This window comes from Dipodomys merriami, unplaced genomic scaffold, assembly GCF_024711535.1.
Source record: "Dipodomys merriami isolate MVZ:Mamm:240054 unplaced genomic scaffold, mDipMer1.0.p SCAF_154, whole genome shotgun sequence".
NCBI lineage: Eukaryota > Metazoa > Chordata > Mammalia > Rodentia > Heteromyidae > Dipodomys > Dipodomys merriami.
In genome coordinates this window covers 2,441,961-2,458,358 of record NW_027202871.1, presented here as the reverse complement: position 1 = coordinate 2,458,358, position 16,398 = coordinate 2,441,961, and the positions used below count along the sequence as shown (strand labels likewise).

General features: G+C 43.4%; 1 protein-coding gene across 7 annotated transcripts in view; it reads right to left on the bottom strand.

Moving 5' to 3' along the window:
• Positions 1-16,398, bottom strand: part of Veph1 (ventricular zone expressed PH domain containing 1) — a 144,236-nt gene that overhangs the window by 20,960 nt on the left and 106,878 nt on the right. For 6 of the 7 annotated variants that reach the window (XM_070022872.1, XM_070022874.1, XM_070022875.1 and 3 more), the window contains exons 12-13: positions 13,767-13,884; positions 4,674-4,810 (exon numbers count right to left, since the gene is read on the bottom strand). In XM_070022872.1, the coding sequence (XP_069878973.1) occupies positions 4,674-4,810; positions 13,767-13,884 (255 nt within the window). Of the gene's footprint in view, positions 1-1,082; positions 1,131-4,673; positions 4,811-13,766; positions 13,885-16,398 lie in introns of those variants that run through there. The other variant, XM_070022876.1, reaches the window with a different exon arrangement.

Below are 16,398 nucleotides of genomic sequence, written 5' to 3'. Positions count from 1 at the left end.
AACTCAAAACAGTTAACTTTCAATTATGTACATGGTTTTATTATAGTGAAAGATGGCAGGCCTTCAGGATAAAGTTGTCATGGAGAGGTAAAACAGAAATAGGAACAGAAGGATAAAAAGCAATGTTGATATCTCTACTAATGAAGAGTTAATTTATGGACATTAAAAATAAAATAAAATGAGCTAGGCACTGGTGGCTCACGACTGTAATCCTAGCTACTACAGAGGCTGAAATCTGAAGATCGTGGTTCAAAGCCACGCCGGGTAGGAAAGTCTGTGAGACTCTGAACTCCAATTAACCACCAGAAAACCAGAAATGGTGCTATGGCTCAAAATGGTAGAATGCTAGCCTTATGCAAAAGAGTTCAGGGACAGCTCCCAGGCCTTGAGTTCAAGCCCCATGACTGACAAAAAAAAAAAAAAAAGATTAAAAAAAAAAAACATGGATGGGCTGGGTGCCAGTGGCTCATGCTTGTAATCCTAGCTACTCAGGAGTTTGAGCTCTGAGGATTGTGATTCGAAGCCAGCCCAGGCAGGAAAGTCTGTGAGACTTTTACATCTAATAAACCACCAAATAGCCAGAAGTAGAGTTGTGGCTCAAGCAGTAGAGTGCCTACCTTGAGCAAAAGAGCTAAGGAACAGTGCCCGGATCCTCAGTTCAAGCCCCAATATGAGCACAGAAAAATAATAAATAAATAAAATGGGTGGTGTTAGGTATTAAAGTGCTGTATTTTATTCTAATAATTACATGTAAAGGAGAGATGCATTCCTTTTGTGTTAAAGTGTCAATATTTACAATTCAACAGAGGTCAAACTCTTCTAGTGCTTATGACAAATATGGGAAAGCAACTAAAGGTATCTATTCCAAGAATGCTTCAGGATTCTTTTGGGTACATACAGGATGATGTTGGAGGATGTTTACACAGGACACCACCTGAGTAACCTAACGTGAAATATCTGGCGGTAATAGGATCGCATTTCTCTGACTTAGTCCATAATACAGAAGTCACAGCTCTTAGGGATTGATGAGGAGGAGTTCCTGTAGTGACTAAAGAGGAGCTGGGGACAGTTAAGATGGGAGTTGTCAGAGGTGAAAGGTCATGGCATCTCATTGGTTAGGGTGTCAGGACCTTATTAGGAATAGAAAAGTAAAGGATTATACTGTAATCGTTCAGCCTGTTTTCATTTTGAAGCACACACCATCCTCATTTAAAGAACAGATTCATGTATGCAGCCGAGCTTTCAGTGATCTGCTGGCCACTGGCTGGCCCTTGTCCCCAGAGGGTAGGGGCTCTGGGCTGCAGCTTTTGTGCGACATATTATTTCCCACTCTTTCAGCCCCATGTTCTGTCAGATTTCTGGAATGTCAAACAATTATTCCCTGGTAAAGATGTCAAACAAGTTAGCTACTTTGAAAACAGCTTCTACTCTAAGCCTTATTTGAAAGCTTTGAAGGGAGAGGCACACAGGTCACTTACAAATGAATTCTGCTCTATATCAGGGGTCTTAGAAACCACGTTCTCTCCCCTTCCCTCCCTAATCTTTTGGAGGAAAACAGGAAATTCAGATGGTCATTTTAAATACTTTAAAATTGCTTCAATGTAAACCTCGGCCAAAAATGTCTTTCCTTCAAATCTCCAATCAGGAAGTGGTGCTGTGGCTCAAGTGGTAGAGCGCTCACCTTAAGCTGAAGAGCTGAGGGACAGTGATCAGGCTCAGAGTTCAAGCACCATGACCAACCAAAAAACAAACAAACAAAAAACTCAATTAAGTATTGGGCTGGGAAGGTGGCTCAGTGGTAGAGCGCTTGCCTTGCACGCTTGAGGCCCTGGGTTCGATTCCTTAGCATCACATAAGCAAAAAGAAAAAAGCTGGAAGTGGTGCTGTGGCTCAAGTGGTAGAGCGCTAGCCTTGAGCTGAAGAGCTGAGGGACAGCGCCCGGCCCAGAGTTCAGGCCCCATGACTGGACCCCCCTGCCCCCCCAAAAATCTCCAATCACTGCTTAAACTGAACAGGCCACATACTTCCATTTCTAAAGATCTTCCTGCACAGAAAGCTCACCTGGTGATAACAAATCAAAAAAAAATCAAATCAAAAAAGCAATTTGAGCCTGGTGCCAACAGTTCACACCTGTAAGCCTAGCTGCTTGGGAGGCTGAGAGCTGGAGGCTGAGGTTAGAAAGCCCAGAAATTCTTATTTCCAATTAACTAGTAAAAAACAGAGCTGGAGGTGTGGCTCAGGAGGTAGAGCCCCACTTTGAGTGAAAAGGCTAAGGGAGAATGCAAGGCTCTGAGTTCAAGCTTCAGTTCTGGCGCACACACACACACACACACACACACACACACACACACACACACTACCACCACTACCACACACACAAACATAGCAATGTGCATTGTCACCAAAATATTTATTTTCATTCAACAAGTAAACACAAAATAGATTCCTGTTGAGTAAAATGTTCAAATAATTTTGCTTTTGTGGTAGTTAAGTGCTTATGTCCACTTGACTGGGCTAACAGGTACGCAGATAGTGGTTAAAACATCGTGTCTGAGTGTTCACAGAAGAGATTAGCACTGCGTTGTCAGTAGACTGGGAAACTGAGCTGTTCTCAGCAATGGGGACGTGGTGACATAGAAGGTGCAGGTGGCACGTCTTCCGTCTCTCAGCATTGCAACTGCTGGTTCCTGGGCCTGTAGACTCCGAACTTCACCAGCCCCTCCCCTCCCTGCCCCTAGGCCTAAGTCCTTGGCCTTTGACACCACTGGCTGTCTTACATGGTAGACAGAATTTCACCTGGCTCTCCAGCTCCCAGGTGGGCTGTGGAACTTCCACCCTTTGCAACTTCGTAGCCATCATACTTGTGTGAGTCAATTCTTAATATAAGTCCCTTCTGTACTCTGTGCATCTTATCTTTCCCTTTTATTTATTTAGTTATTTATTTGTTTTTGTGCCAGTCTTGGGACTTGAACTCAAGGCCCAAGTATTGTCCCTGAGCTTCTTTTGCTCAAGGCCTGAGCTCTACCTCTTGAGCCACGGGCGTGTGTGTGTGTGTGTGTGTGTGTGTGTGTATGTGTGTGTGTGTGTGTGTGTGTGTGTGTGTGTGTGATATCGGTGATAAGAGACTCACAGACTTTCCTGCCTGGGCTAGCTATAAGCCATGATCTTCAGATCTCAGCCTCCTGAGTAGCTAGAGTTACAGCTGTGAGCCACCAGTGTCCAGCCTCTTTTCTATCATTTTTAGCCTCAATTAGTTACACGAAAGGCTTTCATTCTGATGTGTCCATATATGTACATATGATCAGACTCCCCACTTACCTTTATTCCATTGATCGTTTGCGATTATTACTTATGCTGAATGCAGGTATTCTTTTGGTTCTACGTCTTGACTAATACAGCTCTCACTAATACAGCTCTTGACTAATACAGGCTCTGCATTTTAGGTGTGGGGGAAGTTACAGAGAATCCTCAGTTCAGAACGTGGGTTGGAACACTTCACCTGAGCGTGGCTCCAGTCCAGCCCTTCCTTGCTTTATGGGTTCCTCTCTTAAACTAGCCACGCCATGTCCCTAAACCTCAGCTTCCTCATCTGTAATAACAGTGATAGTTTGAGGCCATCAGCGAGACCATAATAAACATTGAATAAATGCAAGTGATTATTCTCGAATGTCAAAATAGCCAAGAATTTGGTCAAGATCTTATTCCCCCTGATTTGGCCTTAGTAGAGTTGAATAATAAATAAAACTGTTCCAAAGAGGAGGAAAAGGATCACTTGGTATTGTTGACCGGAATGGAATGCTATTTTAGGGGAAATTTTCCCACAGAAAAATTCAGAATTAAGACATTTCACTGAGTGTCTTAGTTCACGGTGAAAATTAAATTAGCATTTACTTTAATAATTATGAACCAAACTTTAAATGATTGAAAGACAAGTATTTTTCCTAATCAAAATTGAACTCTGTTACTCTCTACGTATGCAGAGAAGCAGAAACCTATAGAAAACATTTCAAGAAGAAGGGAGGGGTGTAAGGAGGAGGGCCAGAAGGGCTGAATTTGTTATGGGGGGCAAGTGGAGGTGAATTTGTTAGGGGGTATTCATATGCAGATACAAGAAGATCACAATGAAACTCTTTTGTACAACTAATATATGCTAATAAAAATGGAGCTTTGTTGACTATAGAAGTTACTTTAAACAAATCAACCTTCATTCCTTCCTTCCTGTCTACTGTTCTCTTTTTTTTGGCCTTGCATTTCCAAATATAACCTATAGTACTTTAAAAAATGAGAGTTAATATTATAAGTCACAATTGCATGTAGGTGGTCCATAAGAAAACAGAATGCCTGGTATTTGAGCCAAGCTGGCCAAGTCATTGCTCTACTGTTCAATTTCTAATGCTCAAGTCAATCAGATAAAGACTCTATATAAACCTGAAGAATGACAATGAGCGGGATAATGTAGGAATCCAGAGACTAGACAAAAGGACATTTGTCACAAGATGATACTGCAAGAAAAGGAGAGTGGAGATGGAAAAGCATTTCATCAGAGGATTAACCCAATATAAAACTCTTAGCTGGGTGGTGGAAATGAGACCTTAAAAACTGCAAGCATTTATCACTTTAACAATAAAAAAAAATTTTTAAATGCAAGCTTGAAAGACAACAGAGGAACTTACAGATTTCCCTTTTTGAAACAGAAGTTGGTTCCCAGCCAGTGTAAAGTAGCGCGTTTTCCACCTTCTGATGAACTTCCATCTGACCTGCTTTTCCTTAAGTTTTCCTTCCATGAGGGGCTGACCTTCTTGATTTACAACTGCGGAAGAAGACAACAGGATCAAACTGTTTATTTCCCATTATTGATTTGGCAAGTGATCAAAGGTTGGAATGGTATGGTAAACCAGAACCTGTGAGCATATTAAAAAGTGGGCTAATAAATCGTGAATTTAGCTAACTTTTCCTTCTTTCTGCCTAAAAGAATGCCGGGTGCAGACATTGTGGGAAGTGTTGAAAACCCTCAGGGAGATTTCCGAAGGGACTTAGCTCACTCCATGAGCCTGTGGTTAGCAGGGGTTCTTGCAGACACCCTGCTTTCTGTGTCTTGGGGTGGCCTTGCTCCATCATATTCTGTTCCATAGATTTAAACAAATCCCATTAGTGCAAGTTTGAAATTTTGGGACAAAAGATTTAGCTATCAAAAGCTCACTTCCTACTATTAATTTTCCTAGTAACTAAGTAATAAACAACACAGTTCTATTGCTTGTGACATATAAACTACTTCGAAATACAACTCTGCAAGTAGTCACAGGTTCAGCATATACAGTTGTTTAGCAACTAAAGACCAGGCCACACTCTAAGAGAGTGATTCCTAAAGCTTCAACTCTGAGCACCAAAGGCAAACACACTCAGCGCTCCATGCTCTGTTCCCCCTCCCTCTCTTCCCTAGTCACAGCTGCCTGTGGCTTACTTCAATGCAAAGCGCAGTGATCCCATCAGAAGACTCATTACAGTGTCAGAAGATGAGATGCTGAGCAGAAGGATTTCATTTCTTTTACCTACTCTGTAAGATTTAATATTTTTTTCTTTTTTTTTCTTTTTTTAATTTAATTTAATTTAATTTGTAAACATACTGTACAGAGGAGTTACAATTACATGGGCAGGATAATGCGTACATTTCTTACCAAGCATTGCACCCTCCTCCTTTGTTTACCCTTCACATCCCTTCCCAGCCTCACCCCTCCCTCCCAATCCCAATCCTTCTCCTTCCCCCCCCTTCCCCCCCCCCCACACCGACGTTGTACTTCTCATTGTTGCAACAGGTCCACCTGTATATTTTTTTCTTTTGGTATGTCATGGGGCTTGAACTCTGGGCCTGGGCACTGTCCCTCAGCTCTTCAGTTCAAGGTTAGTGCTCTACCACTTGGGCCACAGCGCCACTTCTGGTTTTCTGGTGGTTAATTGGACATAAGAGTTTTATGGATTTTCCTGCCAGGCTGGCTTTGAACTGTGATCCTCAGATCTCAGCCTCCTGAGTAGCTAGGATTACAGGTGTGAGCTACCAATACCTAGCAAGAGTTAAACTTATATGAAGGCATCTGAGCTCAGTAGAAAGCTCCATTTGGAGTAGAGCAATGATTTAAACATACACACACACATATACACACAAGTTCAATTACCATAGCACCTTAAAAATAATGGCATTGACTTTTTTTTTTTTTTTTTTTTGTCGGTCATGGGGCTTGAACTCTGGGCCTGGGTGCTGTCCCTCAGCTCTTCAGCTCAAGGCGAGCGCTCTACCACTTGAGCTACAGCGCCACTTCCGGTTTTCTGGTGGTTTATTGGAGATAGGAGTCTCACGGTCTCTCCTGCCCGGGCTGGCTTTGAACCGCGATCCTCAGATCTCAGCCTCCTGAGTAGCTAGGATTACAGCCGTGAGCCACCAGCACCCGGCTGACTTTTTTTTTTTTTGAGTCCAGTCGTGGGCCTGAACTCTGGTCTGGGTGCTGTCTCTCAGCTCTTCAGCTCAAGGCTAGCACTCTACCACTTGAGCCACAGCACCATTTCCGGCTTTTTGCTTTTTGCTTATGTGGTGCTGAGGAATTGAACCCATGGCCTCATGCATGCAAGGCAAGCGCTCTACCACTGAGCCACCTTCCCAGCCCTTGACTTTTTTTTAATGGATAATCTGCACTCACCTGATCCTGTCCTGTGTGTCAGCTCCTGTATTCTAGAAGGAGATTAGAAAGGAGCAAAGGGGACCATGAATCTGAAATACAGAGGAACACCTCTTTTCTGCTGTGGTTGTGGCATAGACTGGGAGGGAATGAATTGTCCCCAGAGGCTTCCTCCAACAAAGGTTATTTAACATTCATACAAGTCTTGTAGTGGAATTGAGTTGTACTTCTTTTGTTTATTTGTTTGCATGTATGTGTGCCAGTCCTGGACTTAATTTGGGGCCTGGTTCTCAGCTTTTCTTGCTCAAGGCTGGCACTTGAGCCACAGCTCCACTTCTAGTCTTTGGTGGTAAAATGGAGGTAAGAATCTCCTGGACTTTCCTGGGCTAGCTTTGAACTATGATCCTTAGATCTCATCTCCTGAGTAGCTAGGATTACTACATGGGCAAAGGAGATAAGGAGAGACTTCTCAGAAGAGGTAAGAATTGGCAAAGAAACACATGAGGAAATGTTCACCATCCCTGGCCATAAAGGAAATACAAATCAAAACAACCCCAAGATTTCATCTCACACTGCTTAGACTGGCTAACATTGTGAATTCAAACAGTAACAAATGTCGGCAGGGATGTGGAGAAAAAGGAATCTATTACACACTGTTGGTGGGAATGCAAATTAGTTCAAGCACTCTGGAGGTTCCTCAAAAAACTACACATAGATCTTCCTTATGACTTAGTCATACCACACGACTGGTCATCTACCCAGAACATCACGGGCCAAGATACTGTAAAGACACTTCAAGATACTGTAAAGACAGTCATGTTCATTGTTGTACTATTCACAATATCCAAGCTGTGGAAGTAGCCCAGATGCCATTCAATAGACAAGTGGATCCAAAAAAATGTGGTACCTATACATAGCGGATTTTTATACAGCCATTAGAAAGAATAATATTATGTCATTTGTATGGATGGATGGGCCTAGAACAAATCATATTAAGTGAAACAAGCCAAACTCAGAGAGACAAATGATGCATGTTTTTTTACATCTAAAATACACTGGGACATGAGAAATTACACAGGTCTCTAGGCATTCACACACAGTGAGACCAACGGAGAATGCTCTTAGGAGAGGAACAGAAAGGCACAATGTTTATGTGCATCTGATCATACAAAATAATCCTTATTGAAGTGAATTTCAAGATATGGAACCAAGAGGTGTTTTTTGTTATTGTTTGTTTTTTTTTTGTTTTTGTCAGTCATGGGGCCTGAACTCTGGGCCTGGGCACTGTCCCTCAACTCTTCAGCTCAAGTCTAGTGCTCTACCACTTGAACCATAGCACCACTTCTGGCTTTTTCTGCTTATGTGGTGCTAAGGAATCGAACCCAGGGCCTCATGCACGCGAGGTAAGCACTCTACCACTGAGCCACCTTCCCAGCCCCGAGGCTTTTTCTTTTGTACTGCTTTTGTTTCCCTTTCTTTTTGTTCTGTTTGCTCATTTAGCTGTCTTTAAGAGGGTAAGGGGAGGCACAGAAATGGAGAGACAAAGGGTACTTGTCTCTCAGTACTCAGTACTTGTCTCAGTGATACTCACTGAATATTATGTTGGAAATGAACTACACAACTTGTGGGTAGAAGGGGAAAACTCGGAGAGGGTAAGGGAAGGGGTGACATTGTCCCCAAGAAATGGACTCTTTGCCTGACTTGTAAACTAGGGTTCAGTTTTATATGATCAGAAGAAACTAGCAGTCAGTATGAATATGAATATGTGACCACAAGCGGTTTCTATGAGAAGCACCTCATTGTCTCTGTTCTCTAACTTTTGGCAGATGAGACAGTATTCTCACAGGAAAGATGACACACCACAGACCCAACCATTGCCTGCATTCACTTCAGGGGTTCTTTCCTTACTTTAGCAGATGTAGAAAGCTGCCATTGGAAATAAATGGAGAAGTATGGTATTCACGGGCGTGAGCTCTCTGTGGTGGGAGGCTGGCCTCTCAGAGGTCAGAGGTCACATGTCTATCTTCAGGATGTCTCCTTGCCTTTGAGAACAGTGCCCATCAAAGGTGACCCTCAAATACAGTTCTAGTAGTTTCTAGTGACTGAAGAAAACCTCTTTATGATAAAGGCCTTCTGAATACGGATTTCATTCCGGTGATGTCTCCTTGCCCATGTGATTTCAGGGGCTGTACACTCCTGCGTAAATACTCAAAATCACTTCTGCAGAGGACAAGGGACAAAGGTTGTATGAAAAGAATTCTCCTGTTTTCTTTAGAACCCAAGGAGGTCCTCTGCTGACAGTAGCATTCAACCTCTAATATCTAGGGACTGGAGAGACATCATCCTGGAGTTTTATAAAGGGGAGGTTGAGTACCAAACCAGAACTCTGCCTGGCCCCCCTCAGGGGTGGGGGTGGGGAGTTAGAAGCAAAGCCTCCCACGCATCTTGAGAAACAAGAGTGAAAGTCAGGACTGAGTTCTTCCTCCTACTAAAACATCTGACTACATAGAAGACCAGATGCATCCCAGACCAGTCCAGCTGATGAGCTCTTACTATTACACGCACTGTGTAGTTCCTGCCGATACACAGCATTTGCATGGATTTCCAGAAAGAAGCTATGTTCTGTTAAGCACAGTTGCTCAATCTTGATTCTGTTTTACATCTGGAGCCAGAAGATCTGAAATTAATGAAGCCAGGCAACTCTCCCAGGATGACCCAGTTATTCCTGTGGCTTTTCTAGTCTAGTAAAATTATATAAAAGTACTTCTATCAAATGGTTACCAAAAGTGAGTCTGTGATTGGACTGGAAGTGTTTCTATTGTAACTACTGGCCACATGTGCTAATTTCCCACACATTACCACATTGAACTTCCTCCTCTTCTGGTAAAATAAGTCACTGAAGAGGTTGGCAAATTAAAAAAAAAATTAGAATTCCCCTAGATCTTTATTGTATATTAGTGTTATGGAATAACTGTTCTTGGAATTTCACTATTCTATGTCCTTGGATTTGGACTAAAAGTTGAAAGTTGAGGCTGTGGATTCAAAGCCTGGTTCTACCACTCGGTCGCTGTGCAACCTTGGGAGAACAACTTCATCTCTCTGTGTTTTGGTTCCCTCATCTGTAGAGTTAATAGAGTAGTAAGAGAGTGAGAAAAATGTGCCGGGCACTGGTGGCTCATGCCTGTAATCCTAGCTACTCTGGAGGTTGAGATCTGAGGACTGTGGTTCAAAGCCAGCCTGGGCAGGAAAATCCATGAAACTCTTATCTCCAATAAACCACCAGAAAACCAGAAGTGGCGTTGTAGTTCAAGTGGTAGAGTGCTAGCCTTGAGCAAAAGAGCTAAGGGATAGCGCTCAGGCCCAGAGTTCAAGCCCCATGACTGACAAAAAAAAAAAAAAAAAAAAAAAAAAAAAAAGGTAGGAAGATGCTTGTAAAGCTGATGCATCATGGTTTAGAAGAATGAGCAGTTTTAATCCTGCCAGAGCTGCTTTGGTTTCCCTGACTGGATTCACACTGAAGTTTCATTGATCATTAGATATTGCTCAGTGACCTTCCTTCCTTCCTTCCTTCCTTCCTTCCTTCCTTCCTTCCTTCCTTCCTTCCTTCCTTCCTTCCTTCCTTCCCTCCCTCCCTCCCTCCCTCCTTCCCTCCCTCCCTCCTTCCCTTTCTTTCTTTTTTTGCTAGTCTTGGGCAGAACTCAGGGCCTGGGCGCTGTGCCTGAGCTTCTTTTGCTCGAGGCTAGTACTCTAACACTTGAGCCACAGTGCCATTTCTGCTTTTTTCTGTTTATGTGGAACTAAGGAATGGAACCCAGGGCTTCATGCATGCCAGCAAGCACTGTACCATTAAGCCACATTCCTAGCCCCGCAGTGACTTTGTGTGTGTGAGACAGGGAAGCTGGTGGGAAGACAGCAGGCAGCATTCCACCAAAGGGGCGGGGAGCAAGTGATGTGACCTCAATTCCTATGACCTCCTGCACAGTAGGAAGTACTGGCTGGGTTTGGATATAGGTGCTGATGTCCAGGGTCTTACTACTATGAAGCTGCTGGTCGGCTTCGAAACATCCAATATGTGAGAAAAACCACTGCATGGTTAGCCAATCCCTAAAATAAAACAACAACAACATCCCCAGCCAAATCTAGTGTATCCAGCCTTTTGTGGTTGAGTTTACTCCTACTTGGACTCTAGGGGCTGGTGGGCTTCTGGCCTGGGAGAGGGGCTGAGCAGGATGCTAAGGCTGGGGATGGCCTTGGGTTTCATATGGGGTTTGGTTTCATATGGGGTGCATCTCCCGAGGAGGAACCGCTCCAGGTTCCACCTGCGGGCTCATGATGGACTGGGTATGGCCCAGTGCCCCATTTGGTAAGGTAATTGCAGTCGTGAAGCATGCACATCAATGGGCAAGGCATAGCTGACTTTGCCTTTTAGAAATGTTGTACATTTTTCAGCCAAGGGCTGGTGGTTCACATCTGTAATCCTATCTATTCAGGAGGCTGAGATCTGAGGATTGCAGTTCAAAGCTAGCCTGGGCAGGAAAGTCTGTGAGACTCTTATCTCCAATTAACCACTCAAAACTGGAAGTGATGCTGTGGCTCAAAGTGACAGACCGCTATACTTGAGCAAAAGAGCTCAGGGACAGTGCCCAGGCCCTGGGTTCAAGCCCCATACCAACCAAAAAAAAAAAAAAAAGAAGTATTACATTCACTCAATCAATAATTATTGCATGCTAAAGACATGCCAAGGAGGTATGCGGAATACTTTCCTGTATGCCCTCTGTCCCTGTTTAGAGGATGAATCCTTCTCAGAGCTGAGACCCTGCACCTCATTCAGAGTTCTACCCCAAAGGTCATGCTGCGAAGACACACCATCAATTAGACAAGACCATGCCCAGTGTCAATGAAACATGGGCTGTAGTGCTAGACTCAATGTGCACACTACACAAAATGTTCATTCTGCTGTTTTGATTGTGGTTGAACTTAGGATTTAAACAGCGCAGGAATGTAAATACTATGTCTATGAAAAATTCATGTGAAGCTGGGTGCTGGTGGCTCACGCCTATAATCCTAGCTACTCAGGAGGCTAAGATCTGAGGATCTCAGCTCAAAGCCACTGGCAGGAAAGTTGGTGAGACTCATCTCCAATTAACTACTAGAAAACTAGAAGTGGTGCTGTGGCTCAAAGTAATAGAGTGCTCGCCTGAGCAAAAGAACTCAGAGACACCCAGGCCCAGAGATCAAGCTCTATGGAAAAAAAAAAGAATAAAGAAAAGAAAATATAAAAAGAAAAGCACACATGGACATAGTATTATATAAGAGCTTTCATTTAGAGTAAATGCATAATTTGTATGTTTATAAAAATAAAATGAAACCAACAACAAATATAAGCTCAGGGAATTTTTTTTTTCTTTTTTAGGGGCAGAAAAAAAAAAGAGTTGAAAATAGGATTTCCCTTGGACCTAAATGAGTTTCCTGTAGCAAAATGAAATGAGCAAAGAAATCCAATCACACTGAGGTTTTCAGGGCCAAACATTTTGATTCAATATGTTCTGCTATAAAATATCAGGCCTTGTTTGGTTTTTTATTGCTGTATGTTCTCAGTCTATATTTAACTGTGAGAAACGCAAATAAGAGAGAATAAATGTGCAGAATGTTCCTTCCAAGCGCATGGCAGTGAACCTGGGAAAACAGATTCTCAAGGAACACGTTGTGTGTCCAGCGCGTGTCCCATTCCAGAGGCCTCTCTTGGGCAGATACAAGGAGATACTTATTGAACTTGGAGTGGGAACTCTGAAGGGATAAGTACCTCATTTCACCATGCTCTCCAGTAAGTTGCTTTCATATAGATATATATATGTATATATATGAAATATATATATGAAATAAAGTCTAGTTAGAATATATATATGAAATATATATTATATATATGAAATATATTATATATATATGAAATAAGGTCTAGGTAGAAAGTTTTATATCAGAGCCACTCAATTCTCCAATCCCTTATTTACTTGGATCAAAAAATTGGGGTGCTCACTCTGGTGTCTCTCTAATCAGCCAGCAGCAATCTGTGCCTCACAAAGGCTGCAGCCTCCGCTGCCAACATTTCCATTCTGCAGCTATTCTAGGGAGCAATGCATTTTAATTGGTGTTTGTGAGCCCCTCACACCTCCATCTGGCCAAATACACACACTTTCTCATTCCAGTCTCTACACTCTGGCAGTGAACCGGAGAGCAGACGTCCCACAGTGGATCACCCTGAGAAGCACAAAACCTCCAAAGGAAAGGGCTGAGCGCAGGCATCATCATCAATGGATTCCCAGCATCCCGCGGGGCCTGAGCACTGCTCCCATGATTGAGTGGTGAGGATGCTCTCTTCCCAGCAGGAAAACGAGTCATAGAAGATTCCATTTCCAAAGACAATCTGACCTCGTAGCCCTAGACTCACCTTCTCCCTATTTCTACCAGCCAGACTGTGTCCAGCACCACCAGGATGCAGAACGTGGGCTCTGGAGTCGGTTGGGTTTAAACCCCATAGGACCACAGGTAGTTACCACAATCCCTCCTGCCTTAGTCTCCCCCTCAGTAAGTCAGAGATAAATACTTCATAAGGTTATTGTATCTACTAAATGAGATACAGTGTCTGATGTGGGTAGTACATTACCTGGCTTCATTATTATTATGTTTAGACAAGGTCAGTAAACCAAATTCCTCAAACAGCAGAAAAGGGAGGAAGGGTGAACAACTGATAATAAATTATTCTTTGGACATTTACTTCCTCTTAAAGTCTTTCACTTTTACACAGTTCCATCGTCCAGCCCCACGATGAGGGATAGCCCGGGGTAATGTGCACCTGCTCACTTAGGGAGATGGGGCTGGGTTCTGGGGCTCATTACCTCTATTTCTCGCCCTGCCTTTTCTCGGATGCTCACTTGGGTGAGCTGCCTTTCTCAGCATGAAGCAGGGAATAGGCACTAGGCATGGCTCTGCGTGATGGCTACTCAGGGTATTTGTGTAAGAGATTGGTCAGCTAGAAGAGCGGGGCTCCCGGGCCCTCGTCCACCTGGTGCCACCAGCTCTGCGGCAGCAGGGGCTTCTTACCGCTTGCTTTTTCAGGGTTGTTGCACATAAAGCACTGCCACGCTCCAGCTGCTTCACTGAAGCCAAACACGTCAAAGAACCGCACTTCTTCCAGATGAAGCTGAACCTGGTCCAGAGCCTGTTTGGGAAACACGAAGCACACAGAACGTGACTGGAGCAGCCTGCCACTCTGCATGTCCACACACCAGCGGAGGAGGGCGCTTAGTTGGGACGTCAGTGCTCTGCTTGGGCAGGCTCAGTACTTGGTCAGTTAGAGTTGGAACAGTCAGCTCGAACTCTTCAAACACGCACATTTGCTTGATTGTGGAGGGGAGGGGCATGGCCTCAGGGCCTAGGTGTTGGGGTTCTGGGAAAGGTGTCACAAGTAGCAATTCCAGAATTGCAGGGGCCCAGCCAAGCCCCAGTGTGGCTGAAGGAAATACTACATTTTAATTTACATTTTATTTAATATTGACCACCAATTCATTCATTCAACATTTTTTTAATGTAATGTGTTTGCTATTATTGAGATGTTACACGGAGGGGGTTACCCTTTCATAAGAAGATAATGAGTGCAGTTCTTTTGGGGGCAATGTCATATTTTCCTTCCCTCTCCCCCAGTCTCTCCCTCCTGTCCCTGTCCACAGGTTCCAAAAATATTTCTTTAATAAGGTTGGCTTTGCAACGAACGAGTCGATGGGAAATAGGGCCTTCGTCCTTCAGAACTACTCATCAGGCTCCAGAATTACTTTAGTTTTAAGGCTTTATCTTAAATACAGATGCAAATTTTGCATGGGATTCCATAATATGTCTTTCTTGGCTTTAACAGAAATCAATGTCTTAAGTTATTTATCAGCAAATTAATTATTTTTCTCCTCTGAGCGGTTGGGTAGAATTCGATACACCAAAGAGAACGCCCATTTTGAGGGGGTCCATCTGGCAAGAGGCAGAGTGAAGAGGTTCCATTAGATTGTAAATGGATGGAAATCTATCAGTCTGAGTTAAGTAACTTACTGTCCCCCTAAACTTTCTCTTATGCAAATAACTCAAACCCATCATTACAAAATGGCTAGGACTGCCCTCTTCAAGGGTTGCTCTCAAGGCCTACAGTCTTGTTAACTACAGCTTCCTTTTGAATCCATTTTGCATTTGTCTTCTGTTGAGCTGTTATTTGATTCCCTATCTTTGGCCCCGAGGGCTCCTGTCTTCTCTACCTGAGGAATTCCCTGTGTTCTCAAGAGTTGAGTGGCATAGGTGATGCTTGCGTTGCTTCAGGTACCTGATTGAGGAGGACCTAAGGTCTCCCAAATCCTCCTCCCTTGTCCTCCTCCCCTTCTTGATCCAGGTAAGACAAGTGTGAGCTGCTAGCTCCTGGGGAGCAGGCACATTTGTGTTTCGTTAACACAGCTCTGTGCCCAGGGTCAAGTTTGGTATCAGGAATGGAGCAGCATCACACTTGACAGGCTCAGTGCCCAGCCTGTTTCCAATGCACTACATGGAAATTTAAGGAGATTTTTGTTTTAAAGAGAACATTACTAAAGACTACAGCCTAGTCTGTCCCAAAGACAGGGATTTGTCTGTAGGGTTCGTTATGGTAAACCTCAGCACCTAAAAGTGCCTGGTACGTAGCAAGCATTAAAAGATACTTGTGGAGCTGGTTGCCCGTGGCTCATGCCTGTAATCCTAACTATTCAGGAGGCTGAGATCTGAGGATCGTGGTTCAAAGCCAGCCTGGGCAGGAAAGGTTGGTGAGACTCTTTATCTCCAATAAACCACTAGAAAACTGGAAGGACAGTGCAAAGGCCCAGAGTTCAAGCTGCATGAATGACAAAAAAAAAAAAAAAAAAAAAAAAAAAAAAAAAAAAAAAAAAAGCTACTTGTGGAATAACAGAATAAATACTTTCCAGCTTTGATTACTAAGACTCTGATGGTCTGTACCTTGGGCTTAGCAGAAAATGCTGACCACAGCGTTTTGTATTCCTAACATTTAATAGCTTATTACAGGCATTCCAATAGCACTGTATATATCAGAAAGCATTTTTATAGACATGATTTAGAGTGTGTTGCTTGGGAAAATGAAGACTTTTTTCTTTTTCTTTCTTTCTTTCTTTCTTTTTTTTTTTTTTTTTTTAAAGAATGTTCCCCAAGATAATGGTTGAAGAAGCACCTGGGAGTTTTGTAGGTTTCAAAGGATGAAATCCATATTAAAATTTATGGGGAAAAAGCAGATGTTCATAAATATCACTTTCAAAACTGTTCAGTCCCTGAAGTCTGGACTTGGCCATTGGCATGCAGATGGCTTTTCAGCTCCTCACACAATTAAGGATCAATTTTTCATTCCTTACAAACACTACTAGCAAACGAAAGTGCTTCAAACCGTGCTCAGGGCTCCTTTATGTCTCTTCTTCTGAGCCCACACTCCCAGATTGTTGCTGCCAATCCACACTGGCTTTAGCAAAAAGTGCCTTGAAAAGTTTGAGACAGATGGTAACCCATCCCTGAGCTCAGGCTCTGAAGCCAGCAGCAGCCTCACCTCCTCAGAGGATTTAGGTGTTAAACAAAGACACCCAGGGAGGCACAGAGATGGTGGAGCTGCAGCTCCTGACTGGGGCAGGAACAGCCCTGGAGGAGAGAGGCAGCCTGGAGCTCATCA